We start from the raw sequence: 24411 nt of genomic DNA, 5'->3' as shown, positions 1-24411 counted from the left end.
AACGGTTTGCAGTAACATAAAGGAGTTTCAGAGACTTAAGGCTGATGAAACTTGAACCAAGTTTAATATACTTCTTCTCCAGTTCAGCCATGCTACTTTTCTAGGTTAAAAGAAAGTTGCAGAACTTTTGTAAATGAACAGGCAAGCTGGTGGTGATAAGAGCTCTGATTCAGGTTAAAACAAACAATCAACCAACAAAATAACCACTGGACATTTCTAGAGCTGTTAAGAACTCTTTAAAAATTTATCTGGCCAGGCGCAGTGGCTCACGCCTGTTTTCATCCCAGCACTCTGGGAGGCTGAGGAAGGTGGATCACGAGATCAGGAGTTCAAGATCAGCCTGGCCAATATGGTGAAACCCTGTCTCCACTAAAAATACAAAAAATAAGCAGGGCATGGTGGTGGGTGCCTGTAGTCCCAGCTACTCGGGAGGCTGAGGCAGGAGAATCACTTGAACCCCGGGAGGCGGAGGTTGCAGTGAGCGATCACACCACTGCACTGCAGCCTGGGCGACAGTGCGAGATTCCGTCTCAAAAAAAAAATTATCCGTATAATAGAGAGGCCTGGTGCTTAGTATCATCAGCAGAACCACCGAACTTTATGTGCCTCCTGATGTGATGTCACAGAAACTGTACATTACCAGATTAGTGTTGTTGCCAAAAATGCTTACCTGAATAACATTGTGAGGAAACAATTAGAAAATTCCACAATAAGGAACATTCTACAGGGCAATTACCTTGGATTCTTCTAAAAAGCCAAAGACATGAAAAGACAATTCTAGATTGAAAAATTAAGCAGCCAAATGCAATGTATAAATATTAAATGGAGCTGGGTCTGGTGGCTGAGGCCTGTAATCCTAGCACTTTGGGAGGCCAAGGCGGGCCACTTGAGCCCAGGAGTTCGAGACCAGTCTGGGCAATATGGTGAAACTCCGTCTCTACAAAAATATACAAAAATTAGCCCCACATGGTGGCAAGTGCCTGTAGTCCCAGCTGCCTGGGAGACTGAGGTGGGAGGATCACCTGGGCCAGGGAGGTGGAGGCTGCAGCAAGCCGAGATCAAGTCACTGCATTCCAGCCTGGGTGACAGGGTGATACCCTGTCTAAAATAAGTGAGAGGATTCTGGATGAAAAAACACATGGTTTTTGTATGTCTTTTATTACATGCCACATAAAGGACATCTGTGTGGCAGTAGGGAAAATTGGAATATGAACTATTAGATGTTATTGCATTATTGAGAATTTTCTTAGGTGTATAATGGCATTAGTGGATATGTAGAGGAATGGCATCCTCAGATGTCTGCTAAAGTATTTGGAGATAAAGGTTGATAATAATAAACTTCTGTAGTGTTTGTACTTTCAAATGGTTAGTGAAAGTACATGTGTGTATATGTAAGTATATTTATATACAGACACACATATATAAAGAGAGTAAATATGGCAAAATGTCAAGTTTGGTAAATCTAGATGAAGGGTATACTGGGGTTCATTTACACTATTTTCTTCATGCTTCTGCAGATTTTTTTCTTTTCTAAAGTTAGGAGAAGAAAGTATTTTGGTTTTCATGACATGCATGTTATCTTCATTAGCTCTTCAACTTTTAAATTTCTATGCACTTCAGGTTTATGACTTGGAGAAGTAGAAAAGACAACAACCCTTAGTAGGTGAGCCTTATATTTTAATTCATGGAATTATAAATTAGTCGTGAGGCTACAAAGATCCAATATTTTCAAAACCTGATGATTTTGTATGTTAGAGTGACTCCAAATTGATGCGAGTCTGGAGTCAGGGAGTTGCCCAGTTCCAGTATAGTGCCATTGACGCTTAAGTAGCCTCACCAAACCATGCCATTATAGAGCAGTTTTTAAATAACTATCAAATTATACAGTGACAGCATCATTTTATTTCATACACAATCTCCTTCACCTGCAGGCCAACTGCTTTAGAATGTGCCCTTCCATCAGAACCCCTATTTTCTTGTAGCATGTCGGCAAGTCTGTGTTCCTAATCAACTGTGAAATTTCACAAAGGTGGATACTCTGTTCTCATCTCAGAATGTAGCATAGCATTATGGCATGAAACAGTAACTCAATAAATACTAACTGAATAAAGAAATGGGTAAAATAAAGATTAAAGTGAGGAGTTTTCAAGAAAAACTGTATCTTTTTAAAAAGTGTATGCAATAATGTGGATTCTCTAAAATGACTAGTAGGAGAGAGAGGAGGGACCAACTCATAAGGAAGCTTTAAAATGTCATTGTTAGTCACATGGGCCTTTGTGAGAGGGTTGGGAGAAGTCTTTGGAATAGAAAATAAATAGAAAAGGAATGTTTTTGGAGTATAAATGATCATTACCTTGTTTCAGGAGCCACAGTTCAACCAGAGGCCAGAGGCCTGGTTGAGTTGTTTGTCTTAAACTTAATATATTTGTTATATAGTTCTGTTAATGAATAGAATTCTGTAAACCATTAATTACATTTTATGTCTTAATTGAGCACTTAAAAATTCAAGATACATGAATTATTTTTCTGAGCTATTTATCAAGCCTATTTAAACTTACGAGTTTAAAAAATGAAGCAAACTCTTTCCCTGAGATAAGCTTTTTACTTCTTTTGCAAGGTAGCTATTTCAGTAATATTTGCGATGGCACTATAATGAAATCTGTCAGGAATTAGAAGGATGAGTACTTTAAAAAATGAGCATGTTTGAGAATTTCTGATAACACTAATGGGTTAGTGTTTCAAATGAAAATAATTAAGTCAACAAAAAGAAATTCTTGGATCAGTCTTGAGGACTTAGTAATACTGATAAAGAAATATCACTTGAAAGGAGCTTTTTGTCTTTAAATGAAGATAAATTAAAAGGGTAACTAGGATTTGCTACCTGCAGTACTGATACCTACTAGCACAGAATCCAAGCTAGAGTATAAAAGAAAACTCCCTTTCTAAGTCATTGGGCAATTTTTAAGAACTCATTTTTTGGGGGGAGCAAGAAAAGTAGTCAGACAAATCAGTCCAAGGTGAGGTATCTTTGGAAAATTTAATTTGGACCATATTTTCCTCCTCTTTCTGAAAACATCAAATATCCCCATACATTTTGGGTTCCACAGCTTACAAAGGGGCAGTGGGTTTCCCGCAGTTACATACTGTACCCAACTTTCTATAGAAAGATAAAACATTTTCCAACCTTGCTTTTGAGTATTTCCTAAAAAATGCTTTAAAGTTTCCTTACAATCAATGGCAAGTAAAACAAAGTAAGGCTTTTTTTTTCTCCTTTTCCCCTTTTTATGTACTGCATGTTGGAGGAATAAGGAAGGAAGACTAGTTCCATCAGAATACTAGTAATCCTGGTACCCTGGGGATTACTGCTGGATCCTCCCAGGTATACCCCTATTATTGAGGCCCTGATGCACCCCTGCACTGAGGAACCTGAGAAGGGTAAGTACTGAACAGTCTGTCATAGCCACGTGGGACTGTCACAGCACAGGTGGGACTGGGAGTCGCCCAGTTCTTCTTGGTGCTCACAGGAGTAACAAAGGAACTAGGACCAAACCATAACTAGAGGTCTCCCATGTGGTACTGCAGTCTCACACGTTCACTTTTACAGGCCTTACAAATGTACATTTGTAGACTCAACGTATTTACTGGGAAAAAAAAAAAAAAGAAAAAAATGCCTTTACTAATTTCTGTATCAAATTATTAGAATGAAAATAAAAGCATTTGTCTGATGAAACACACTTTCTATGTTAGATGAAAATAACTCCCTTGCAAGATAAGCTTGGTAATGTGTATTTGTCACTATTATACATTTTTGCTTAGTACACACATTTCTTTAATAGCATCATCTGAACAGCTTTGTCAGTTTTCAAACCTGTAGTTTCATTAGCTTAAAAAAAGGATAAGGCAGCCAAATTTAATGAATTTTGGTTGCAGAAAAACATCTCGGGCATTAACTCTTATCTTCAAATGTTAAGAGCACATAATTAAAAGATAAAGTTTCTTCTCTTAACAGGAAACTAAGCAGCTATTGTCATCAAATGTACTTTTACATGTACTTTTTAGTAAAGGGCCCCCTCATAAATATAAAATTAAATTCTTTTGAGGAATAGGTTTGTGATTTTAGTTATGCAGGATTTACATTTATCCTTTACATTTTGTAGTAAAAAAAATGTGTGGTCTTTGCTTATTTTCATGAAGTGATTTCTTCATCTCAGCAGGCTCTCACATACAAACGGCAGGCTAGGTTACTCAGCTTGTTTCTGAAAGGCGAGGCAGCCACATGTCATGTGCTCTTAGAATCCTTGCAAAAATTCCTGTAGCTGGGTGACAATCTCCGTGTCCACCGTTTCCATGAGGGACTGGAAACCTTGTTCTCCTAGCATCTCCTGCTGTGCCTTGAGCTTCTCGTAGATGAACTGCTGCAGTGACACCATATGAACAGGGTCCTTCAGGGCCAGCTGTGGGATACAGAGAGGAGCAAGACTGTGTCAAAAAAGCAAAACAAGTCTCTCCTACCTGCAGTTTACAAGTTCTTTGTAATCTCTTCCACAGTAACAAAATTGCTTCTGCCTCTCTTCTTACACAGATTCTGTAATAGTCTCACAGTGGAAAAATCTGTCAAAGAAAATTTCATTCAATTAGTCTAACTTCAGTTCCCTAGGGCCCCCTGAACATGTTTTCTGATTAGCCATTTCTGAAGAGCTGGGGGACTCACTCATATAAAGCATCAAAGCCTAGTAGAAAGCATTCTAAAAGAAACAGAACATGCTGAAGAACATTAAATACAATTGTCCAGCATTCTCCTTAGGAAGATAGGGTAGGCCACTGTGGCAACCCAGTGATGCCCTCAGGATCCAGAGAGGAGACAGGGTTTGCCCTACCCTGGATTGCAATACTATTTAAATTCCTGTATATGCTTCTGGCTGAAAAAAAAAGGGACTCCTCGTCTCCCACTGGGATATTTGGAAAACAAAAGAAGTATAATTTCATGAAAAATAACCCATAAGTCTACTCCCTAAAGATAACAATGATAAAGGAAAATATTTTGGCTTCTTCTATCCCTGTGGCATGCACATACATACATATACATAAAACACACCTGGACCCAGGCTAAGTGCAATGTGTGATATACCGGATTGAATCCTGGAACTAAGAGTGTTACCAGAAAAACTGGTAAAATCGAAATAAAAGTCTGGAGTTTAGTTAATAATAATGCACCGATGTTGGTTTCTTAGTTTCGATAAATGTACCATGTATATCTGAAAAATGCAGGGCTGGGCCCGGTGGCTCATGCCTGTAATCCCAGCACTTTAGGAGGCTGAGGTGGGCAGATCATAAGGTCAGGAGTTTGAGAACAGCCTGCCAATATGGTGAAACCCCGTCTCTACCAAAAATACAAAAATTAGCCTGGCGTGGTGGTGCATGCCTGTAGTCCCAGCTACCTGGGAGGCTGAAGCAGAAGAATCGCCTAAATCCGGGATGTGGAGGTTGCAGTGAGCTGAGATCGCGCCATTGCACTCCAGCCTGGGCGACAGAGTGACAGAGCAAGATTCCGTCTCAAAAAACAAAAAAAAAAAAAGAAGAAGAAAAATATAACATACAATGTTAACATTAGGAGAAACTGGGTGAGAGGCACATGAGAACCCTTTGTACTATTTTTGTTACTTTTCTGTAAACCTAAAATTATTCCAAATTAAGAAGATTATTCTAAAAAATGGACTCAGCAATTAGAAAAGCATACACCTCTGTGGCCATTTGGTATAAGGACAAACCGCTCTACAACTGACATCTCATCTTATGTCTTAGCTTATACAAGTGTCTAATCACACAATTTCTAAACAGCTAGGCCTGTGTTCAATTTTGAGATAAAAGCTGATGTCTCCAAGCTCTGAATGACATTCAAGGTTAGTTATTCTCAAGTTAATGACTTCATCAGAACTAGAATACAGATTGGAAAATTCCTGGTTTTGTTCTCTTTCCATTACTTCCACATGCTCTTGCCTTCTAAGAAAGTATGTGATCATTCAAGAAATATTTCCATTGAAATGGGTAATTTAAAATTAGGAATCTTCAGAGGCTTCAGTTATTAGCAAGAGATAATTACCCAGAATTCCTGACTCTGGGGTAACACCAGATAAATGAAGTGTTAATAGCCAGATTCACTTCAAAAGTCCACACATCGGATTTTAATGAGCAAGTGGCTCAGTATTGCTTAATTTTAAAATTATTACTCTAAGACAGAATGGTTCTAGTTGAAGTGCATATCAGTTCCCTCTGTTGGTAATGATAGCCTTTTGACATATGCTTCAACCCATGAAGTAGTATTCTAAAGTGGTTCAAGATTTTAGTTTCTGTGGGGCTACTTACAAATTTCTTGTTCTTTGAGATTTCTATCCCTTGAAACAAAGTTTTCCATTATATTTCACTACATTAATAAGATATTTCACCCAGCAAGAATTTAGTGAAGCAAAATCTTTCATTTTCCTTAAGTTATGTGGCATGTCATTATTCACTTTTTAAGCCTATATGTCCAATTATAATTTTTCAAAAACTACTTACCATAAAGTTATTTTGTCAGAGGCCTTTGAACCAGTGCAACTCCATCTTTTTTTTTGGGGGGGATGGAGTCTCTCTCTCTCTCTCTGTTGCCCAGGTTGGAGTGCAGTGGCACAATCTCGGCTCACCTCAAGCTCTGCCTCCCGGGTTCACGCCATTCTCCTGTCTCAGGAGTAGCTGGGACTACAGGTGCCCACCACCATAGATGACTAATTTGTTTTTATTTTTATTAGAGATGGGGTTTCACTGTGTTAGCCAGGATGGTCTCGATCTCCTGACCTCATGATCCGCCCGCCTCGGCCTCCCAAAGTGCTGGGATTACAGGCGTGAGCCACAGCGCCTGGCCTGCAACTCCATCTTGAATAGGGGCTGGAGAAAATAAGGCGGAGACCTACTGGGCTGCATTCCCAGGATGTTAGACATTCTAAGCCACAGGATGAGATAGGAGTTCAGCACAAGATATGAGACATAAAGACTTAGCTGATAAGACAGGTTGTGGTAAAGAAGCTGACTAAAACTTCCCAAAACCAAGATGGCCACAAAAGTGACCTGTGGTCATCTTCACTCCTCATTACATGCTAATTATAATGCATTAGCATGCTAAAAGACAATCCCACCAGCACCATGACGATTTACAAATGCCATGGCAATGTCCAGAAGTTACCCTATATAGTCTAAAAAGGGGAGGTACTGGCTGGGTGCCATGGCTCACGCCTGTAATCCCACCACTTTGGGAGGCTGAAGAGGGCAGATCAACTGAGGTCAGGAGTTCAAGACCAGCCTGACCAACACGGAGAAACCCCATCTCTACTAAAAATACAAAATTAGCTGGGTGTGGTGGAGCATGCCTGTAATCCCAGCTACTTGGGAGACTGAAGCAGGAGAATCGCTTGAACCCAGGAGGTGGAGGTTGCGGTGAGCCTAGATCATGTCATTGCACTCCAGCCTGGGTAACATGAGCAAAACTCCGTTTTTTCAAAACAAAAAGAAAAAGGGGGGGGGAGAGGGGGAGGAACCCACAGTTCCAAGAATTGACTACCCCTTCCCCAAAAATCTCATGAACAATCCATCCTTTGTTTAGCATATAATCAAGAAATACCCATAAAAGGCCAGGCATGGTGGCTCATGCCTGTAATCCCTGCACTTTGGGAGGCCAAGGCAGGTAGATCACCTGAGGTTAGGAGTTTGAGACCGGCCTGGCCCACATGATACAATGAAACCCTGTCTCTACCAAAAAAATACAAAAAATTAGGGGGCCATAGGTAGCGCATGCCTGTAATCCCAGCTACTCGGGAGGTGGGAGGCTGCAGTGAGCCGAGATTGTGCCACTTGCACTCTAGCCTGGGCAACAACAGCAAAACTCTGTCTAAAAAAAAGAAAAAAGAAAAAAGAGAGAGAGAGAGAAAGAGAGAGAGAAAGAGAGAAAGAGAGAAAAGAGAGAAAGAGAGAAAGAGAGGAAGGAAGGAAGGAAGGGAGGGAGGGAGGGAGGGAGGGAGGGAGGGAGGGAGGGAGGGAGGAAGGAAGAAGGAAGGGAAAGCAAGCAAGCAAGCAGCCTTTGGGGCTGCTCTGCCTACGGAGTAGCCATTCTTTATTCCTTTACTTTCTTAATAAGCTTGCTTTCATTTCACTTCACTCTGTGGACTCAACCCTAATTCTTTCTTGCGTGAGATCCAAGAGCCCTCTCATGGGATCTGGATCAGGACCCCTTTCTGGTAACAATTTCCTACTGAATTTTGCTAAAGTGTTTTCCATCCTAGGAAAATACTAAATAATTGCTAACTTTGAATTTAATTTTTCTCACTTAGAAACGGAACATTTTTTAATAATAATAATATATTCAGGCTTCCTTTCCATGAAACTTGGTAGATGACACACAAATACACTAGGTATATAACAGAACAAAAAAATCTTAAAGGAAAATTTATCTACAACAATGTATTTAACCATGTGGTCTTCAAAAATTCCTTAGTTTAATTAAAATATCTTTGGTTTCAAAATTCCCTTCTTTTCTGACTTCTAATTGTTTTGCTGCAGGTAACTGTCAATTTCTGAAATATATCTAAAATAACTAAGTTTCTAAGATCTGTTGGATGTAAACTCTCCTAACTTTGTGGCTTAATGAAGAGTATGAGTCCGGCAGATACCAACCAGAACAAACTTAATCAATAGGGCGCAGCAATACAAACTCAATCATCAAATTATACCCACTGTGAAATCCAATCTGTCCTTTGAGAAGCTTGGAATACAATTTCTAAATGATCAGCTTGTAAGTAAAGGAACATTTTACATTGCTATGTCTAGAAACACTGGGACCTAGACTTCATGAGATAAAAATGGCAGTACATACATACATATATACATACATGTCTCAGTAAATAAATTAAAATTCTAATTTAGCAATTACCTTATAATCTAGGTTTCCTGACATAATTATTTTTCTTTCTATTAGTCCTTGACCACTATTACTTGGGCATTCTTACTCTAGTATGCCTTTATTGCAATGTGCTTTAAATCTCTGAGAGTAAACTTGAGAGCAATGCACAACTTAAGGAATCAGAGAAAGTAATTATTTCAAGCCTAGATCTGAGCAACAGAACATCTGCTTATTTCTTCACGTTTCGGTATGCAATGATCTTCAGAGCAATTAAATGGGAATCAAAATACAACATCCACATTTACTAAACTCCAATCACAAGCAAGGCTTCTGCTAGGTACAGGGTAGGCCATTCACATATATAATTTTATTTAAAATTAATAATAAGAATAAAGGAGGAAAGGGAAGCCTCAGCAATGTCACAACAAATCTTTATACAATAGTTCTTCACTTGGCAGCATAAGGGAATCATTCGGGGAACTTTAAAAAATGCTGATGTCTAAGTCCTACCCCTAGTGATTCTGATTTTAAGTAGTTTCAAGTTCTAGAATATTTAAAAGCTCCACAAGTGATTGTGATATACATCCAAAAATAAGAAACATTGCTACAGAAAAATGTGGGCCAAGAGTTTTGAGGCCTAACCTCTCAAGTAAACACAATAAAACATCTACAGGTATTTCTATATGCATTAACATAAAAGAATACAGACAACACGCTAAATAAAACACGTAACACTTGAAAAAAAACAAAACAAAAACCCTTCAGCTACTAATTATAAGCTCTTTAAACTCAAACCCATTTACCATTACTTACTTGCCAGAAACCTTTCAGGTTTCTCTTTTAGTCTCACTGAGGCAATTTTGAGGGAGTTTTACTTTACTGTGTGCATACTAGGAAATGCTGATGACTTTTTTTTTTTTAATCATTGTTTGACTCCTCCACTGTCCAAAAGTTTAGTGTGCTTCTGAGTTTCGTTTTTATTTCCTGAATTCCAAAGGATTCCTCAAATCACAGGGTAAATAAGATTCAAATTTGTAAAGGACGTTCATTTAGCCTGCTTTTCCTAACTAGTTATTGCTAGCATATAACAGCAACATACATTTACATATAATTGTCACTTATTAAATTCTCTTTATAGTTGATCTGTTGATCTTCTTGGACTTTTCTGGCTTAAATTACTGACAGAGACAGGGGGCAGCCAAGGCCCCACTCTCCTTCCTGCTGAAACCTCGCCTTCAAGCCTAAAACAGCCTGAAGGCTGTAAAACAGGACCGCAGGCCTGGGAGAACCTCCAACCGGCCTGCCCCCTGGGAGGACTGGGTGGAGTCTTGGGAAATTTATGCCCCGTTTGCAGGGGGAGGAGCCTGGCCTGTCCTGTTCCTGTGTGGTAGGTATCCTGGGATTCAATCTGTGAGATGGGGGCCTGTTAACAGGTACCCCTGTCACTTTGCTGAGTTTTTTTCCATTTTGCCCAATAAATTCTGTTCCCCCTCGCCCTTCAAAGTGTCTGCGAGCCTAATCCTTCCTGGTCATGTGACAATAACTTGGTTTTTACTACAATATTATCATTACAATGACTTCTGAATTTCGTCTCTTCTTTGCCAAAACTTAAAACTTACATCCACTCTCTTCTCATTACATCGGATAGAAACTCTGTATAACAGACTATTGTATCATCATCATCAAACTCTTTTACTCTTCTTCCTAGGCCACACAGACCACATTTCCCAGCCAATGGAATGTGAGCAGAAATGATAAGTGCCATTATTCAACCTAACTCTTAAACCACTCCTACTCATTCTTTTTCACAGTTTTCCAGCTAGACAGAGCCATGTGTTAAAGCCATGCATTTCAATAAGTCTGGATTGCAAACCAAAAATAAAATTATAAGCCCCCACCCCCCACCACCCACCATCCATTTGAATGAACTTCCTCTTTGGCCAGGACACTCTTAAAATTTAACCTGAAAGACTACTTCAGGCCATGATGGTAAGCAGATGTGCCTCATTATACCTCTCCAGTATTAGAATCAACACAGACATTAAGTCTGACAAGAGATATTTATAATTTACTCTCTTTGAAGCCTACTACCTGGAGGCTTCATCTGCATGAGAAAACTTTGGTATCCACAACCCAGACATTTCCTTTCTATTGACCCCAGGTCTTCAGAAAAACTCAACCGTCAACCAGAAAAAAATCTACCAATAATCTGGAAGCCTCCTGCCTCCACATTTTGTCTCACCTTTCTGGACCAAACCAATCTATTTCTTTTTTTAGACAGAGTCTTGCTCTGTCATCCAGGCTGGAGTGCAATGGCGCAGTCTCGGCTCACTGCAAGCTCCGCCTCCCAGGTTCACACCATTCTCCTGCTTCAACCTCCCAAGTAGCTGGGACTACAGGCGCCCGCCACCTCACCCGGCTAATTTTTTATATTTTTAAGAGAGACAGGGTTTCACCGTGTTAGCCAGGATGGTCTTGATCTCCTGACCTCATGACCCGCCCTCCTCTGCCTCCCAAAGTGCTGGGATTACAGGCGTGAGCCAGCCACCTTGCTGTATTTCTTAAATGTATTTGATTGAAGTCTCATGTCTCCCTAAAATGTATAAAACCAAGATGTACCCCAACCACCTTGGGCACATGTTCTCAGATCTCCTGAGGGCTGTGTCACAGGCCATGGTAACTCATATTTGGCTCAGAATAAATCTCTTTAAATATTTTACAGAGTATGATTCTTTGTTGACAGGATCATCCCTCAAAGACTTCAGATTTCAAGACCCACTCCTGCTCCTCCCTCTCTTATGTTTTTCCTGGGCAATAAACTATTACTTTGAGATTCCAGAGGTCTGTTATAGAAGACAGCATTTCCTGGCATTTAGAATATTCACTATCCAGTGGTATGTTTGTGCACAGTTTCAAATAGATATTTTAGCATGGTAAAGACATAATATTCTATTCCTATTTCAATAAGAAATTTTACCAGGAATAAATGCTAAATTTAATGTTAGATTAAATTTGCTGATAGTAATTTACATTTCTGTATCTATTTTTATTTTAAAAAGCCATCTACACTTTTCTGTTTTATTCTTTTTTCTAGGTTCTAGAATAGCTGAACTAGCATAGAATGATGTATTCCTTAAAACTGGATACAAATAAAGGAAGGGAGGGAGGGAGGGAAGAACAAAAGAAGAAAAAGGGTGGAAAGACAAGCTGTTGCTAAAAGAATGTCATTAGTACTTTTTCATTTTACAAACAGGGTCTCACTCTGTCTCCCAGGCTGGAGTGCAGTGGTGCGATCTCGGCTCACTACAGCCTCTGCCTCCTGGGTTCAAGCAATTCTTCTGCCTCAGCCATTCAAGAGGCTGGGATTACAGGCATGCAATACCATGCCTGGCTAATTTTTGCGTTTTCTGTAGAACCACGGTTTCACCATGTTGGCCAGGCTGGTCTGAACTCCTGACCTCAAGTGATCCACCTGTCTGTCTTGGCCTCCCAAAATGCTGCCATTACAGGCATGAGCCACCCAGCCTGGCCTGTCATTAGTAATATTAAATGAATTAAACTACATTAAAAAAAAGACTGATAGTACATTCTGTTAAAACCACTTGCAACGAGCAAGCAAGAAACATTTGAGAGGAGGGACTTTTGCGGGCAAGAAGGCAATTAAAAATACTTCTTCCATGGTTATAAATCTATTTCTATCTGGTTCTAAGTGATTTTTCTTTTTGCAAAATTAATATGGGGGAAAACTGTTCTGAAAAGATTTTTCCATTGATTAGCCTAGACTCGCATGTATAATACCTGAAGCCATACTATATGCCTTCTTATTCCTAATATTTTATGTTTATTCTTCTACCCCTTGATTAAATTGGCCAGGTTTATCTACTTTGTGGGCATTTTAAAAAGAAAAACAGGCAAACAATACTTATTCATCAATTTTAGTACTTTTCTGCCTTCTAATTTTTAAAATTATTGTCTTCTATTTTTCAAAGGCTGATTTTTTATAATGTCTTCTATTTTTCCTTTTTTTCACATCTTGACATCAGTAGAGTTCATTTATTTTTATTTTTTCTTGTATAATAATAAAATTACTTAAGGCTAGGAATAATTGTGTTCACACGTTTTTATGTGTAACAATCTCAAAGCTGTATATCATCTACTTCAAAATTTCAAGCTTCCCCTTTAAAATACTGTTTAAAAAACTTTATGAAACCAATATTTCTCTCAACCTTTGTGTAATATCTGGTTTTACTTTAATGTGGTCAGATAATTTAACCTGTACTATTTCTACTCTGAGAAATTAGGGATTTTCTTTGTTAGCCTAGAATGTGCTCAGTTTTTGTAAATGTTTCACGAATATTTATATATATAGATATTAAGTTTCCTGATATTATTCAGATCTGTCACTATACACATACTAGATCATCTTAAGTTCAACTAAACATAGGCTCACAAGACTACCATACGCTATGCTTAGCATCAGTTTATACAGAAGGCTGTGGGGAAGACTTGCTATCAAAAAAAAAAGAAAATGTGTAGGAAAATAAGATAAATTTTGTACCAATAAAAATGTTACAATCTTACATGTATTTTCAGAATCCTATAAAAAAGTATGTTGCTTTTTGAGATAATTTCTTATATGTTTTATAAAAGCATTTCTACTTGTAAGTCAATTTTGGCAGTGCAATTTAGGACTATATTCAATTTCTAGCGATGGGGTGATCTCTTTACATTAAAAAAAATCAACTTTAATATATAACTAAATTAAATAATAGGGAATTGTTTTCTTTCCATTCATCTTATTGTCACTAAAGTAAAATGACTACATAATAAAGTGTAACAGAATATTTAGGGGTGTGCTATGCACATCAATGTTACAAATTAGAAAATAACAGACTGCTAGAGATCTAAAAGTGCCACTATCCAGCAATGCCTTTAGTTCTATTACTTCCCTCTCAGAAATATAATTAATATTCCTGTTTGTCCACTATGGGAGAGAATATACTATAAAACCAAACATGTGAATTAATACATTGTTCCTATTGTATGTGGACACCAGGTGATTCAGAGAATAGAAAGAAGGTAAACTGTGGAGGAAAAATCAGATGAGATTTCTATTTGAAATCTAAATGTCATGGATATGCTGAGTTTTCTGAATATCATTTATTTCCATCTACACTTTTATTACAGGGACTGAGAAATCTGAACAAGTATGAACATCTATAGGACACAGCTGCTCCCTTATAGCTCCTTATTGTTCCAATTGCCTTTGTGGTTCCAAGAAGCAAGATCACTGAGCAAATCTTAGGAGAATCTCAAGTCTCTTGGTAAAAATGCTCAACAAGGTCAAGCTATCAGGTGAAGGACTGAAAAGTGCAGGTGCTACAAAGAGGAAATGTTGAATGAGAACCTTTAAAGGCAAGAAAGTTTAATAATGAGTCAGTCAGTGTCCTCAATCTCTTTCAAAAATTTGATTTCATCAAATGGTATATCAATAATTTATAAAAATGATAAAATGTGATGGAGATGAATAAGGGGCTAAAAACTTTCCATCTTGACCATCTGGTGACAGAGCAAAATTGTTTAATAAACCAAGTTTGACTATGAAGCTAATTTTTCTAAAGCAGATCCTGTTCTGTCACTGATTTTTTTTTTTTTTTTTTTTGTCCGAGTCAGAGTCTCACTCTGTGGCCAAGGCTGGAGTGCAGTGGCGCAACCTTGGCTCACTGCAACCTCTGCCTCCCAGGTTCAAGCGATTCTCGTGCCTCAGCCTCCTGAGTAGCAGGGACTACAGGGGCATGGCACACGCCCAGCTGATTTTTGTGTTTTTAGTATAGATGGGGTCACGCCATGTTAGCCAGGCTGGTCTCAAGTGATCCACCCGCCTCGGCCTCTCAAAGTGCTGAGATTACAGGTGTGAGCCACTGTACCCAGCCATCTCACTGGTTTTTATTATCACAGATCAGATGTATACATATTTCTAAAAGTTATTTGTTTATATTTTGATTTACTGAGGAATTTTCAGAAACAGTAGAAAACTTTTGGCAAGAAAATATTTGAGATTGTGCTTAGCCACATCTAAGAAAACTTCCTGGCATTTTCCTACTACAGGATCTCAACTTTCTCCTCCTGCCCACCCCGCCCATCAACATTTGGCTACCTACAGATTAACTGCTTCCACTCAGTGAATAATGATGCCATTAAATAGATACATCCACATAGCCAGTTAGCTGTCCTTGGGCCTCAGTAACAGAAATATGTTCTCTCTGTTTTCTGTTCTGGCTCCTCCTCCTCTCTGTTCTGCACCACTGCCACCCCCTTCCCTTCCACCCATCTTCCACTTTTAATGACCTGTCATGACACATGTACCTATCAAGATAATCCAAATGTACCTATCTTTGATCAGCAAATTCCATTTTGTCATGTGTGAAATAACCAGAATGGAGTCACTTGTGCTAGATGCCATGTAATCAAACTAAATTTCAAAACAGACCAGTTTTCTAAAAATGGGATTCACAGTAACCAATCGAAAGGGGCCCAGTAAACCTGAGATAGCATGATAATGAAGCACCCTTTCCCTTAGCCCATCCAAGGAAAGTAACCAAATGTTAACCAATCCACTGTTTGTACTATGCTGTTTACTTGTCCCTGCTCAAGTTCCCTTACAAAACCCAACTCTTCCACCACCTCCTCAGAGCGCCTATCTATTTTGCAGACTGGATGCTGCCTGATTCATGAATCACTAATAAAAACTAATTAAATCTTTGAAACTCACTTTGTTGAAATTTTGTTCTTTGATACATGAAACATATTCACAGGTTCCAGGGATTAGGACATGCACATCCTTGGGGGATGAGAGAGATTATTCTGCCTGCTACACTTACGGCATACAAGGCCCTCTATAAGCCATTTGCTATTTTGGCATGTGGTATGCACCTAATAAATACTTCTTGAATGGTACTCCTACAACTACCCGCTGTTCAGTGAAACAAGGTAATTATACTTGCAAAATCTAAACTCAAACAAAACTACACCAACAAAACATGAGTGGCTTAAATTCAGGGTTTCTCAAACGGGGCACCATCAAACATTGGGTAGATAATTCTTTTTAAGGGGGGGTTGTTCTGATACAGACAGGAAACAGGGAAATACTGGGTAGAAGAGGGCGGTTTCCCAGCAAAGGCCCCCACCCTCAAGCCTGGAAACTGGACGCCCTAAATGGGAACAGGCACTCCTGTTTTCATGCCCAAAAGTTTCCGCATGGCCCACTACACCCCGCTATCCTGTACCTATATAAACCCCAATCCACCTGGCCTGCACAGGGCGGAAAACCGCTTAAAGGCATTGTTAAGCCACAAACAATTAGCATAAGCGATCTGTGTCTTAAGGGTGTGTTCCTACTGCAGTGAACCAAGCCCCTCCCTTCCTTTCCCATAAGGGATACTATTAGTTAATTTAATATCTATAGAAACAGTGCTAATGACTGGTTTGCTGTTAATAAATATGTGGGTAAATCTCTGTTCGAGGCTCTCAGCTCTGAAGGCTGTGAGACCCCTGATTACCCACTTCACACCTCTGTATTTCTGTGTGTGTGTCTTTAATTCCTCTAGAGCCGCTGGGTTAGGGTCTCCCCGACCGAGCTGGTCTCAGCAAGTGGTGTCCATTCGTGGGGGCTTGAATCCAGGTGGAAGGATCGCCAAGTGATGGCTGGAATGGAAAACTAGCTGGAGGACACCCGAGTACTCTCAAAGCAATCCCCGTGATGAGTAAGAAGGGGAGCTTGGAAGCATCAGGGTAACAATGGGACAGGTTTGGGGTCTGGTTCGTTCCAGCCTTGGAACTTTTTCACACTGATAACGAGGAGGAACAAGAGTATAGTAAAGTAACAGAAGAGGTTACAGGGCATGTTTATTTGCCAACTACAGCTAAAGCGGCAAGGGAAGGAGAGGTTCATCCCTACACTTCTGCACTCCCTCCTCATTATTTTGAAGAAGATGACCCCCCAAATCTTTCTTTTCTGGAGGACACTTGGCGAAAAGTAGTTGTCCCAGTGACTGCTTGAGCAGCGCCTTGAGTGACCGCTCTTAGTTCTATTCAGGTAGGAATTCAGCAAGCTAGACAAGAAAGTGATTTAGAGGCTTGGCAGTTCCCTGTTAGAATACACCCCCCAGATCAAGAGGGAAGTATTATAGCTACATTTGAGCCTTTTCCTTTTAAATTACTCAAAGAATTAAAACAAGCAATAAATCAGTACAGACCAGGTTCTCCTTTTGTAATGGGACTGTTAAAAGAACGTTATTGTTTCCAGTCGGATGATTCCTACTGACTGGGATGTTCTTACTCGAGCTTGTCTAACTCCTGCTTGGTTCTTACAATTTAAAACTTGGTGGGCAGACGAAGCTTCCATTCAGGCTGCTTGCAATGCCCAGGCCCAACCTCAAATTAATATAACTGCACACCAACTTTTGGGGGTTGGCGGCTGGTCTGGTTTAGATGCACAACTGGTCATGGAGGATGATGCCATAGAACAGCTTAGAGGAGTGTGCATTAGGGTTTGGGGAAAAAAATCACTTCAGGTGGAGAACAATACCCTTCCTTCAGTGCTATAAAACAGGGACCCAGAGAACCACATGTTGATTTTACAGCTCAGTTACAGGAGTCTCTTAAGATTATTGCAGATTCCGCTGCTCAGGATATAGTGTTGCAGTTATTAGCTTTCGACAATGTTAATCCCGACTGCCAGGCTGCTCTGCAACCTATTAGAGGGAAAACACATTTAGTTGATTATATCAAGGTCTGTGATGGTATCGGAGGTAATCTGCATAAAGCTACCTTGTTGGCACAGGCAATGGCAGGACTGAGAGTGGATAAAGGAAATACTCAATTTCCTGGAGCTTGTTTTAACTGTGGGAAGCATGGTCATACTAAAAAAGAAGGTAGAAAAAATCAGTGAGTCAGGCTGCCAGATAGGGGAAAAAAGAAAACTGTTGAGCCTGAAATATGTCCAAAATGTAAAAAAGGAAAACACTAGGCTAGTCAGCGTCACTCTAAGTTTGATAAAGAAGGGAACCCGATTTCAGGAAATGCCATGAGGGGTCCGTCCCGGGCCCTGTTCTAAACCGGGGCATTTCTAGCTCAGGCCATTCCCTCACCCCTGTATAATGTCCGTCCCCCGCCACAGCCAGTAGTGCCGCGGTAGATTTATGCTGCACAAAAGCTGTGGGCCTTCTGCCTGGGGAACCCCCGCAAAACGTACCAACAGGAATCTGTGGACCCTTGCCAGCAGGGACAACAGGATTACTTTTAGGAAAGTCTAGTTTAAGTTTAAAAGGCGTACAAATACATTCAGGAGTCATTGATTCAGCTTATAATGGGGAAATTCAAATTGTTGTATCTACTTCTGTTCCTTGAATAGTAGAGCCACGAGAGCGCATAGCACAGCTACTGATTCTGCCATATGTGCGAATGGGAAAAAGTGAAATTAAATGAACAGGAGGATTTGGAAGCACAAATAAACAAGGCAAAACAGCTTACTGGGTAAATCAAATTACCGATAAGCATCCTACCTGTGAAATAACTATTCAAAGAAAGAAATTTAAAGGTTTGGCAGATACACGGGCAGACATTTCAATCATTTCTCTACAGTACTGGCCGTCCACGTGGCCAATTCAACCTGCTCAATATAACATGGTTGGAGTTGGTAAAGCCAATGAAGTATATCAAAGTAGTTACATTCTGCATTGTGAAGGGCCTGATGGACAACCTGGGACTATTCAACCAATTATAACTTCTGTACCTATAAATTTATGGGCAAGAGATTTATTACAACAATGGGGAGCACAAGTTCTAATTCCAGAACAATTATATAGCCCTCAAAGTCAATATATGATATATGAAATGGGTATGTCCCTGGTATGGGACTAGAAAAAAAATTTGCAAGGTTTGAAAGAACCACTTCAAGTGGAAAAACAAAGTTCCCACCAAAGATTAGGAAAAAATTTTTGATGGCAGCCATTGTTAAGCCTCCAGAACCTATACCTTTAAAATGGTTACCAGATAAGCAATTTGGATAGAACAACGGCCACTAAGTAAAGAAAAACTGGAGGCTTTAGAGAAATTAGTTGCTGAACAATTAGAAAATGGGCACGTAGCTCCAACATTTTCTCCTTGGAATTCTCCAGCTTTCATAATTAAGAAAAAATCAGGTAAACGGAGAATGTTAACTGACTTAAGAGCCATCAATTCAGTTATACAACCTATGGGAGCATTACAGCCAGGATTGCCTTCTCCTGTTACAATTCCGAAAAAATGGCCTTTAATAGTCATAGATTTAAAAGACTGTTTCTTTACTATCCCTTTAGCTGAGCAAGACTATGAACAGTTTGCATTTACAATTCCTGCAGTAAACAACCTGCAGCCTGCTAAGTGTTATCACTGGAAAGTGTTGCTACAGGGCATGTTAAACAGACCTACCATTTGCCAGACATATGTGGGGCAAGCAATTGAACCTACTCGTAAAAAATTTTCACAGTGTTACATTATTCACTATATGGATGATATACTTTGTGCTGCCCCCACTCGAGAAATATTATTCCAATGTTATGATCACTTGTAAAATTCCATTTCTTGTGCTGGTTTAATGATAGCCCCTGACAAAATTCAGATTACTTCTCCTTACTCCTACTTGGGGACCTTAGCAAATGACACTATTGCACCACAGAAAGTAAACACATGTAGGGATAAATTAAAAATATTAAATTATTTTCAAAAATTACTAGGGGATATTCACTGGATATGACCTGCTCTAGGCATTTCTACCTATGCCATAAGTAATCTGTTTTCTATCCTTAAAAGAAATCCTAGTCTCACTAGCCCTAGGCAATTAACAAAACAGGCTGAGGCAGAGTTACAACTGATTGAAAAGCAAGTCCATAAAGCTCAGATAAATAGATCCAGAGAAGACTCTAGATTTGCTAATTTTTTCAACTCAGCATTCACCTAGTGGTGTTACTGTCCAAGAACAGGACTTAGTAGAGTGGCTTTTTCTTCCACATACTAATTCACAGACTCTAACTCCTTATTTAGATCAAATCGCTACTATGATAGGGATTGGGAGAACTCGCATTGTTAAATTACATGGATATGATCCTGGAAAAATTATTGTCCCTCTCACGAAGGCACAAATGCAGCAATCCTTTATAAACAGTCTTACTTGGCAAACTCATTTAGCTGACTTTGTGGGTATTCTCAATAATCATTTTCCTAAAACGAAGCTGTTTCAGTTTTTGAAATTAACTAACTGGATTCTCCCTAAAATAACTAAATTTAAACCAACTGAAGGTGTTGAGAATGTTTTTACAGACGGGTCTAGTAATGGTAAAGCTTCTTATTTAGGCTCAAAAAGTAAAGTTTTCCAGACGCCCTATACTTCAGCTCAAAAAACGGAGCTTGTAGCTGTAATTGAGGTATTGACTGCTTTTGATATGCCTATTAATGTGATTTCTGATTCTTCACACATGGTTCACTCCACAGTTAATTGAAAATGCTCAGTTATGATTTCATACACAAGATCAATTGATGACAAAAACAAAAAAAGGAGGAGAAATAGGGATTACAGGGCAGCCCATACACAATTGAATCTAGCATTATTTGGTGAAAAGATCCAATAACAAAAAGTTAATAAATAGGTAAAATAATAACTTGGGGTAGAGGTTATGCTTGTATTTCTCCAGGCCAAAATCAACAGCCAATTTGGATACCATCAAGACACCTGAAACCTTATCATGAGCCAGATGTCGAGGAGGAGATTCCGGGAGCATCCCGAGGACCCCCTGGTTGCAGCCATGTTGAGGCTGATGCTGAGGAGGACCCCAACTGTCACGAACAACACCTGTCGAACACAGCCACCCACCTGGGGACAGATCAAGAAGCTGTCACAGATGGCAGAAGAAAACCTGAGGAAAGCAGGACAACCAGTCACAATGAATAATTTAATGGTAGCTATGATAGTGGTTATCACCACTGCTGTGAGTATTCCTTCAATAAGGGCTGACACAGAGAACAATTATACTTATTGCGTATATTTATCAATCTTGGCTGGCAATAATGCCTGGATGCAATCACTCTGACACAGTTATACATGCTTTCTGATCTCAGTATTTACCATAATAAATCTGCTCCTATAATTGAGACGTACCGCCCTCAAAAACCTATTTGTCAACAGGATTGGACCCAGTTAGAAAAAATGAACGTACTTGTTTAGGAAGATTGCACTGCAGAACAGGCAAAGGTGCTGTACAACGATTCCTATGGAATCATTATTAATTGGTCCTCTAAGGGGATGTTTAGCTTGAATTGCACCTCTCAGTCTGCGTGCCAGGGCCACACTACGTTCAGCTGATCTGAACAAAATGGTCAGATGGAAGAAATGATAAGAAGTATGGCAAAAATTCCTGTTATCTGGAACCGTGACGGTATAGTGGTACCTCAACCTCAAATGATATGGACCGCTCTAGAAGCTTAACATAAGGATTTGTGGAAACTATTAAATGCTCTTAATAAGATCAAAATTTGGGAAAGAATAAAAAAGCATCTAGAAGGACACTCTACAAACTTGGTTTTGAATACAGCAAAATTAAAACAAACAAATATTTAAAGCATCCCAGGCACACCTGACCCTAATGCCAGGAACTGGAGTGCTTAAAGGAGCTGCAGACAAATTAGCAGCTAGTAACTCATTAAAAATGGATAAAAACACCTGGAAGCTCTGTGGTTTCAACGACGATCATGCTTTTAATCTATGTTGTCTTCGTATAGTCTGCAGATGTGGATCCTGACTCCCGCAAGAAGTAGCTCACGTGTGACAAAGCTGCCCTTTTATATCTTTGCAAATCAAAGAAGGGAGACATGTTGGGAGCAAGCCCCCCAAAGTCTGGCCATAAACTGGCCCCAAGACTGGCCATAAATAAAATCTCTGCAGCACTGTAACATGTCCATAACGGCCCTAACGCCCAAGCTGGAAGGTTGGGGGTTTACGGGATTGAGGGCAAGGAACACCTGGCCCGCCCAGGGTGCAAAACTGCTTAAAGGCATTGTTAAGTCACAATTAGCATGATGGATCTGTGTCTTAAGGGCGTGTTCCTGCTGCAGTGAACCAGGCCCAATCTATTCCTTTAATTCGGCCCATCCTTTCGTTTCCCATAAGGGATACTTTTAGTTTATTTAATATCTACAGAAACAATGCTAATGACTGGTTTGCTGTTAATAAATATGTGGGTACATCTCTGTTGGGGCTCTCAGCTCTGAAGGCTGTGAGACCCCTGATTTCCCACTTCACACCTCTATATTTCTGTGTGTGTCTTTAATTCCTCTAGCGCCGCTGGGTTAGGGTCTCCCAGACCAAGCTGGTCTCGGTACCTACCCCATACATCTGAGAGCCACCTCCACCACTCAATAAAACCCCCACATTCACCATCTTCAAGTCTGTGTGTGAGTTGATTCTTCCTGGATGCCAGACAAGGTCCTGGGTACTAAGAGGGCACTGAGCAGGTTAACGCTCAAGCTGCCTGCAGACAGCAAAGCTAAAAGTGGACTGTAACACACACACACTTGGGTTTTAGGAGTTGCAGACTACCAAACTTGGATGTTGTCATAGGGTCAGAGCCCAGGGGTACTTGCCCTGGCTCCTGCACCTACCTGTCTGCATGTTCCCCCTCCCGCAAGGGGTTTGAGCACTTGTGGATAAGTCACACCTCTGTTGCATATCCTGTGAGGGGCGTCAGGAAACTCTCCCATTTCAGTTCTAAGTCCTGCAGAACTTGAGCAACAGCCTTGGCTCCCACTCATTACTGCCAGTAGCACTTTCCTGTCCTGTAACAACAATGCTGGCAGGGAAGGGCAAGGAGCAGGGCAACATAGTACCCAGTTGAGAGCCACTATTAAACAAAGATCCTTCCTCTTCTTTGTTTGTATGTAAAAGTTACCTCAACTTAATTCACACAATGACATAAAGCCATTTTGAAATAAGGTTAAGAAACTCATCAGGTTTCTTCCAGCTCAGTAAGACAGTTGTGGGGATGAAATCAACTCTTGTTAAGTTCAAAGAAAGTCATAAATAACATCTGAATAGTTTATATAACACAAGCTTTCCTTTTCTATGTGTTTTATTTTAAAGTACTTTATTCCAAGGGATATCAGACGATTTATTAATATGATGTTCACACACAATGCACATGTGAAAAAGAAAATAAAGATAAAACTGCACAACTGTTTTAAAGTCTGTCATAGGTAATTTCACTTTGCAAGGTTTCATGTAAAAATTAAAGTGGCTAGGATATATACAGGGAAGACTTGAAGGCTCGGGGTGGCACAGGCCCTTCTTTTTTTTTGAGACGGAGTCTTGCTCTGTCACCCAGGGTGGAGTGCAGTGGCACAATCTCGGCTCACTGCAAGCTCTGCTTCCTGTCCTGGGTTCACACCATTCTCCCGCCTCAGCCTCCTGAGTAGCTGGGACTACAGGCGCCCGCCACCATGCCCGGTTAATTTTTTGTATTTTTAGTAGAGATGGGGTTTCACCGTGTTAGCCAGGATGATCTGATCTCCTGACCTCATGATCTGCCCGCCTTGGCCTCCTAAAGTGCTGAGATTACAGGTGTAAGCCACCATGCCCAGCCTGGAATTATCTTAAGGGTCACTGATTCATGAGTTCAGTAGTTAATGCCAGCTGTCAACTGGGACCTCAGCTGGGGAAAACGAGGCCTACTTCTTATGGATTTATGGGCTTCTTTATAGTATGGTGGCTGGTTTCCAAGTACAAGTGTCCCTAGAGAACCAGGTGGAAGCTATATCTTATAATCGAGACTTGGGGAGTCATAAACTATCAGCAAATGTGCCCAATTTCAAAGGGAAGGAATATAGACCCAACCTGCTAATGAGGAAGAATGTCAAAATTACATTTTACAGAAGAGCATGTGTGCCAGGCATTGTGGCTCATACCTGTAATCCCAGTGTACTTGAGCTCAGGAGTTCAAGACCAGCCTGGGCAACACGGCAAAAGCTCTTCTCTACAAAAAATATGAAAATTAGCCAGGCACGGTGGTGTGCACTTGGAGTCCCTGCTACTTGGAGGGCTGAGGTGGGAGGATGGCTTGGGACCATTAGATAGAGGTTGCAGTGAACCAGATCACACCACTGCACTCCAGACTGGGTGAGAAAATGAGATCCTGCCTCAAAAAAAAAAAAAAAAAGGAGCATGTGGAATAGGAGATATTATTATGGCTATTCTTGGGAAATAAAATCTACCATGGGACTCTAATTCAGAAGCAGATAATCAAACAAAATGTCCAGTAAAAAATTGTGTGTGAGAGGGAGATATGAACAAGCCATTCATCAAACAAAAAAAATCAATCAGCTATAAACATCTAAAAAATTCTTAGTCTCACTCATAATTAAGAAAAAGTACATTAAACAACAATACACTGTTTTCTACT

At 40.0% G+C, this 24411-nt stretch overlaps 1 protein-coding gene across 15 annotated transcripts in view; it reads right to left on the bottom strand.

Moving 5' to 3' along the window:
* Nucleotides 1–1656: 1656 nt before the first annotated feature.
* The window catches only part of IPO11 (importin 11), a 230651-nt gene continuing 207896 nt past the window's right edge, over nt 1657–24411 (bottom strand). For 9 of the 15 annotated variants that reach the window (XR_012413694.1, XM_073993507.1, XM_073993505.1 and 6 more), the window contains one exon: nt 1657–4454. Coding sequence is in view for 12 of the 15 variants with exons in the window: in XM_073993507.1 (XP_073849608.1) it covers nt 4290–4454 (165 nt within the window). In the remaining 3 variants the exon portion in view is untranslated. The remainder of the gene's footprint in view (nt 4455–24411) is intronic. The other 6 variants (XR_012413693.1, XR_012413695.1, XM_073993508.1 and 3 more) reach the window with 1 other exon arrangement.

The sequence above is a fragment of the Macaca fascicularis genome, chromosome 6, assembly GCF_037993035.2.
Source record: "Macaca fascicularis isolate 582-1 chromosome 6, T2T-MFA8v1.1".
In the NCBI taxonomy this organism is placed as follows: Eukaryota; Metazoa; Chordata; class Mammalia; order Primates; family Cercopithecidae; genus Macaca; species Macaca fascicularis.
Note: the sequence above shows the minus strand (reverse complement) of the source record. Positions and strands in the feature narration are given on the sequence as shown.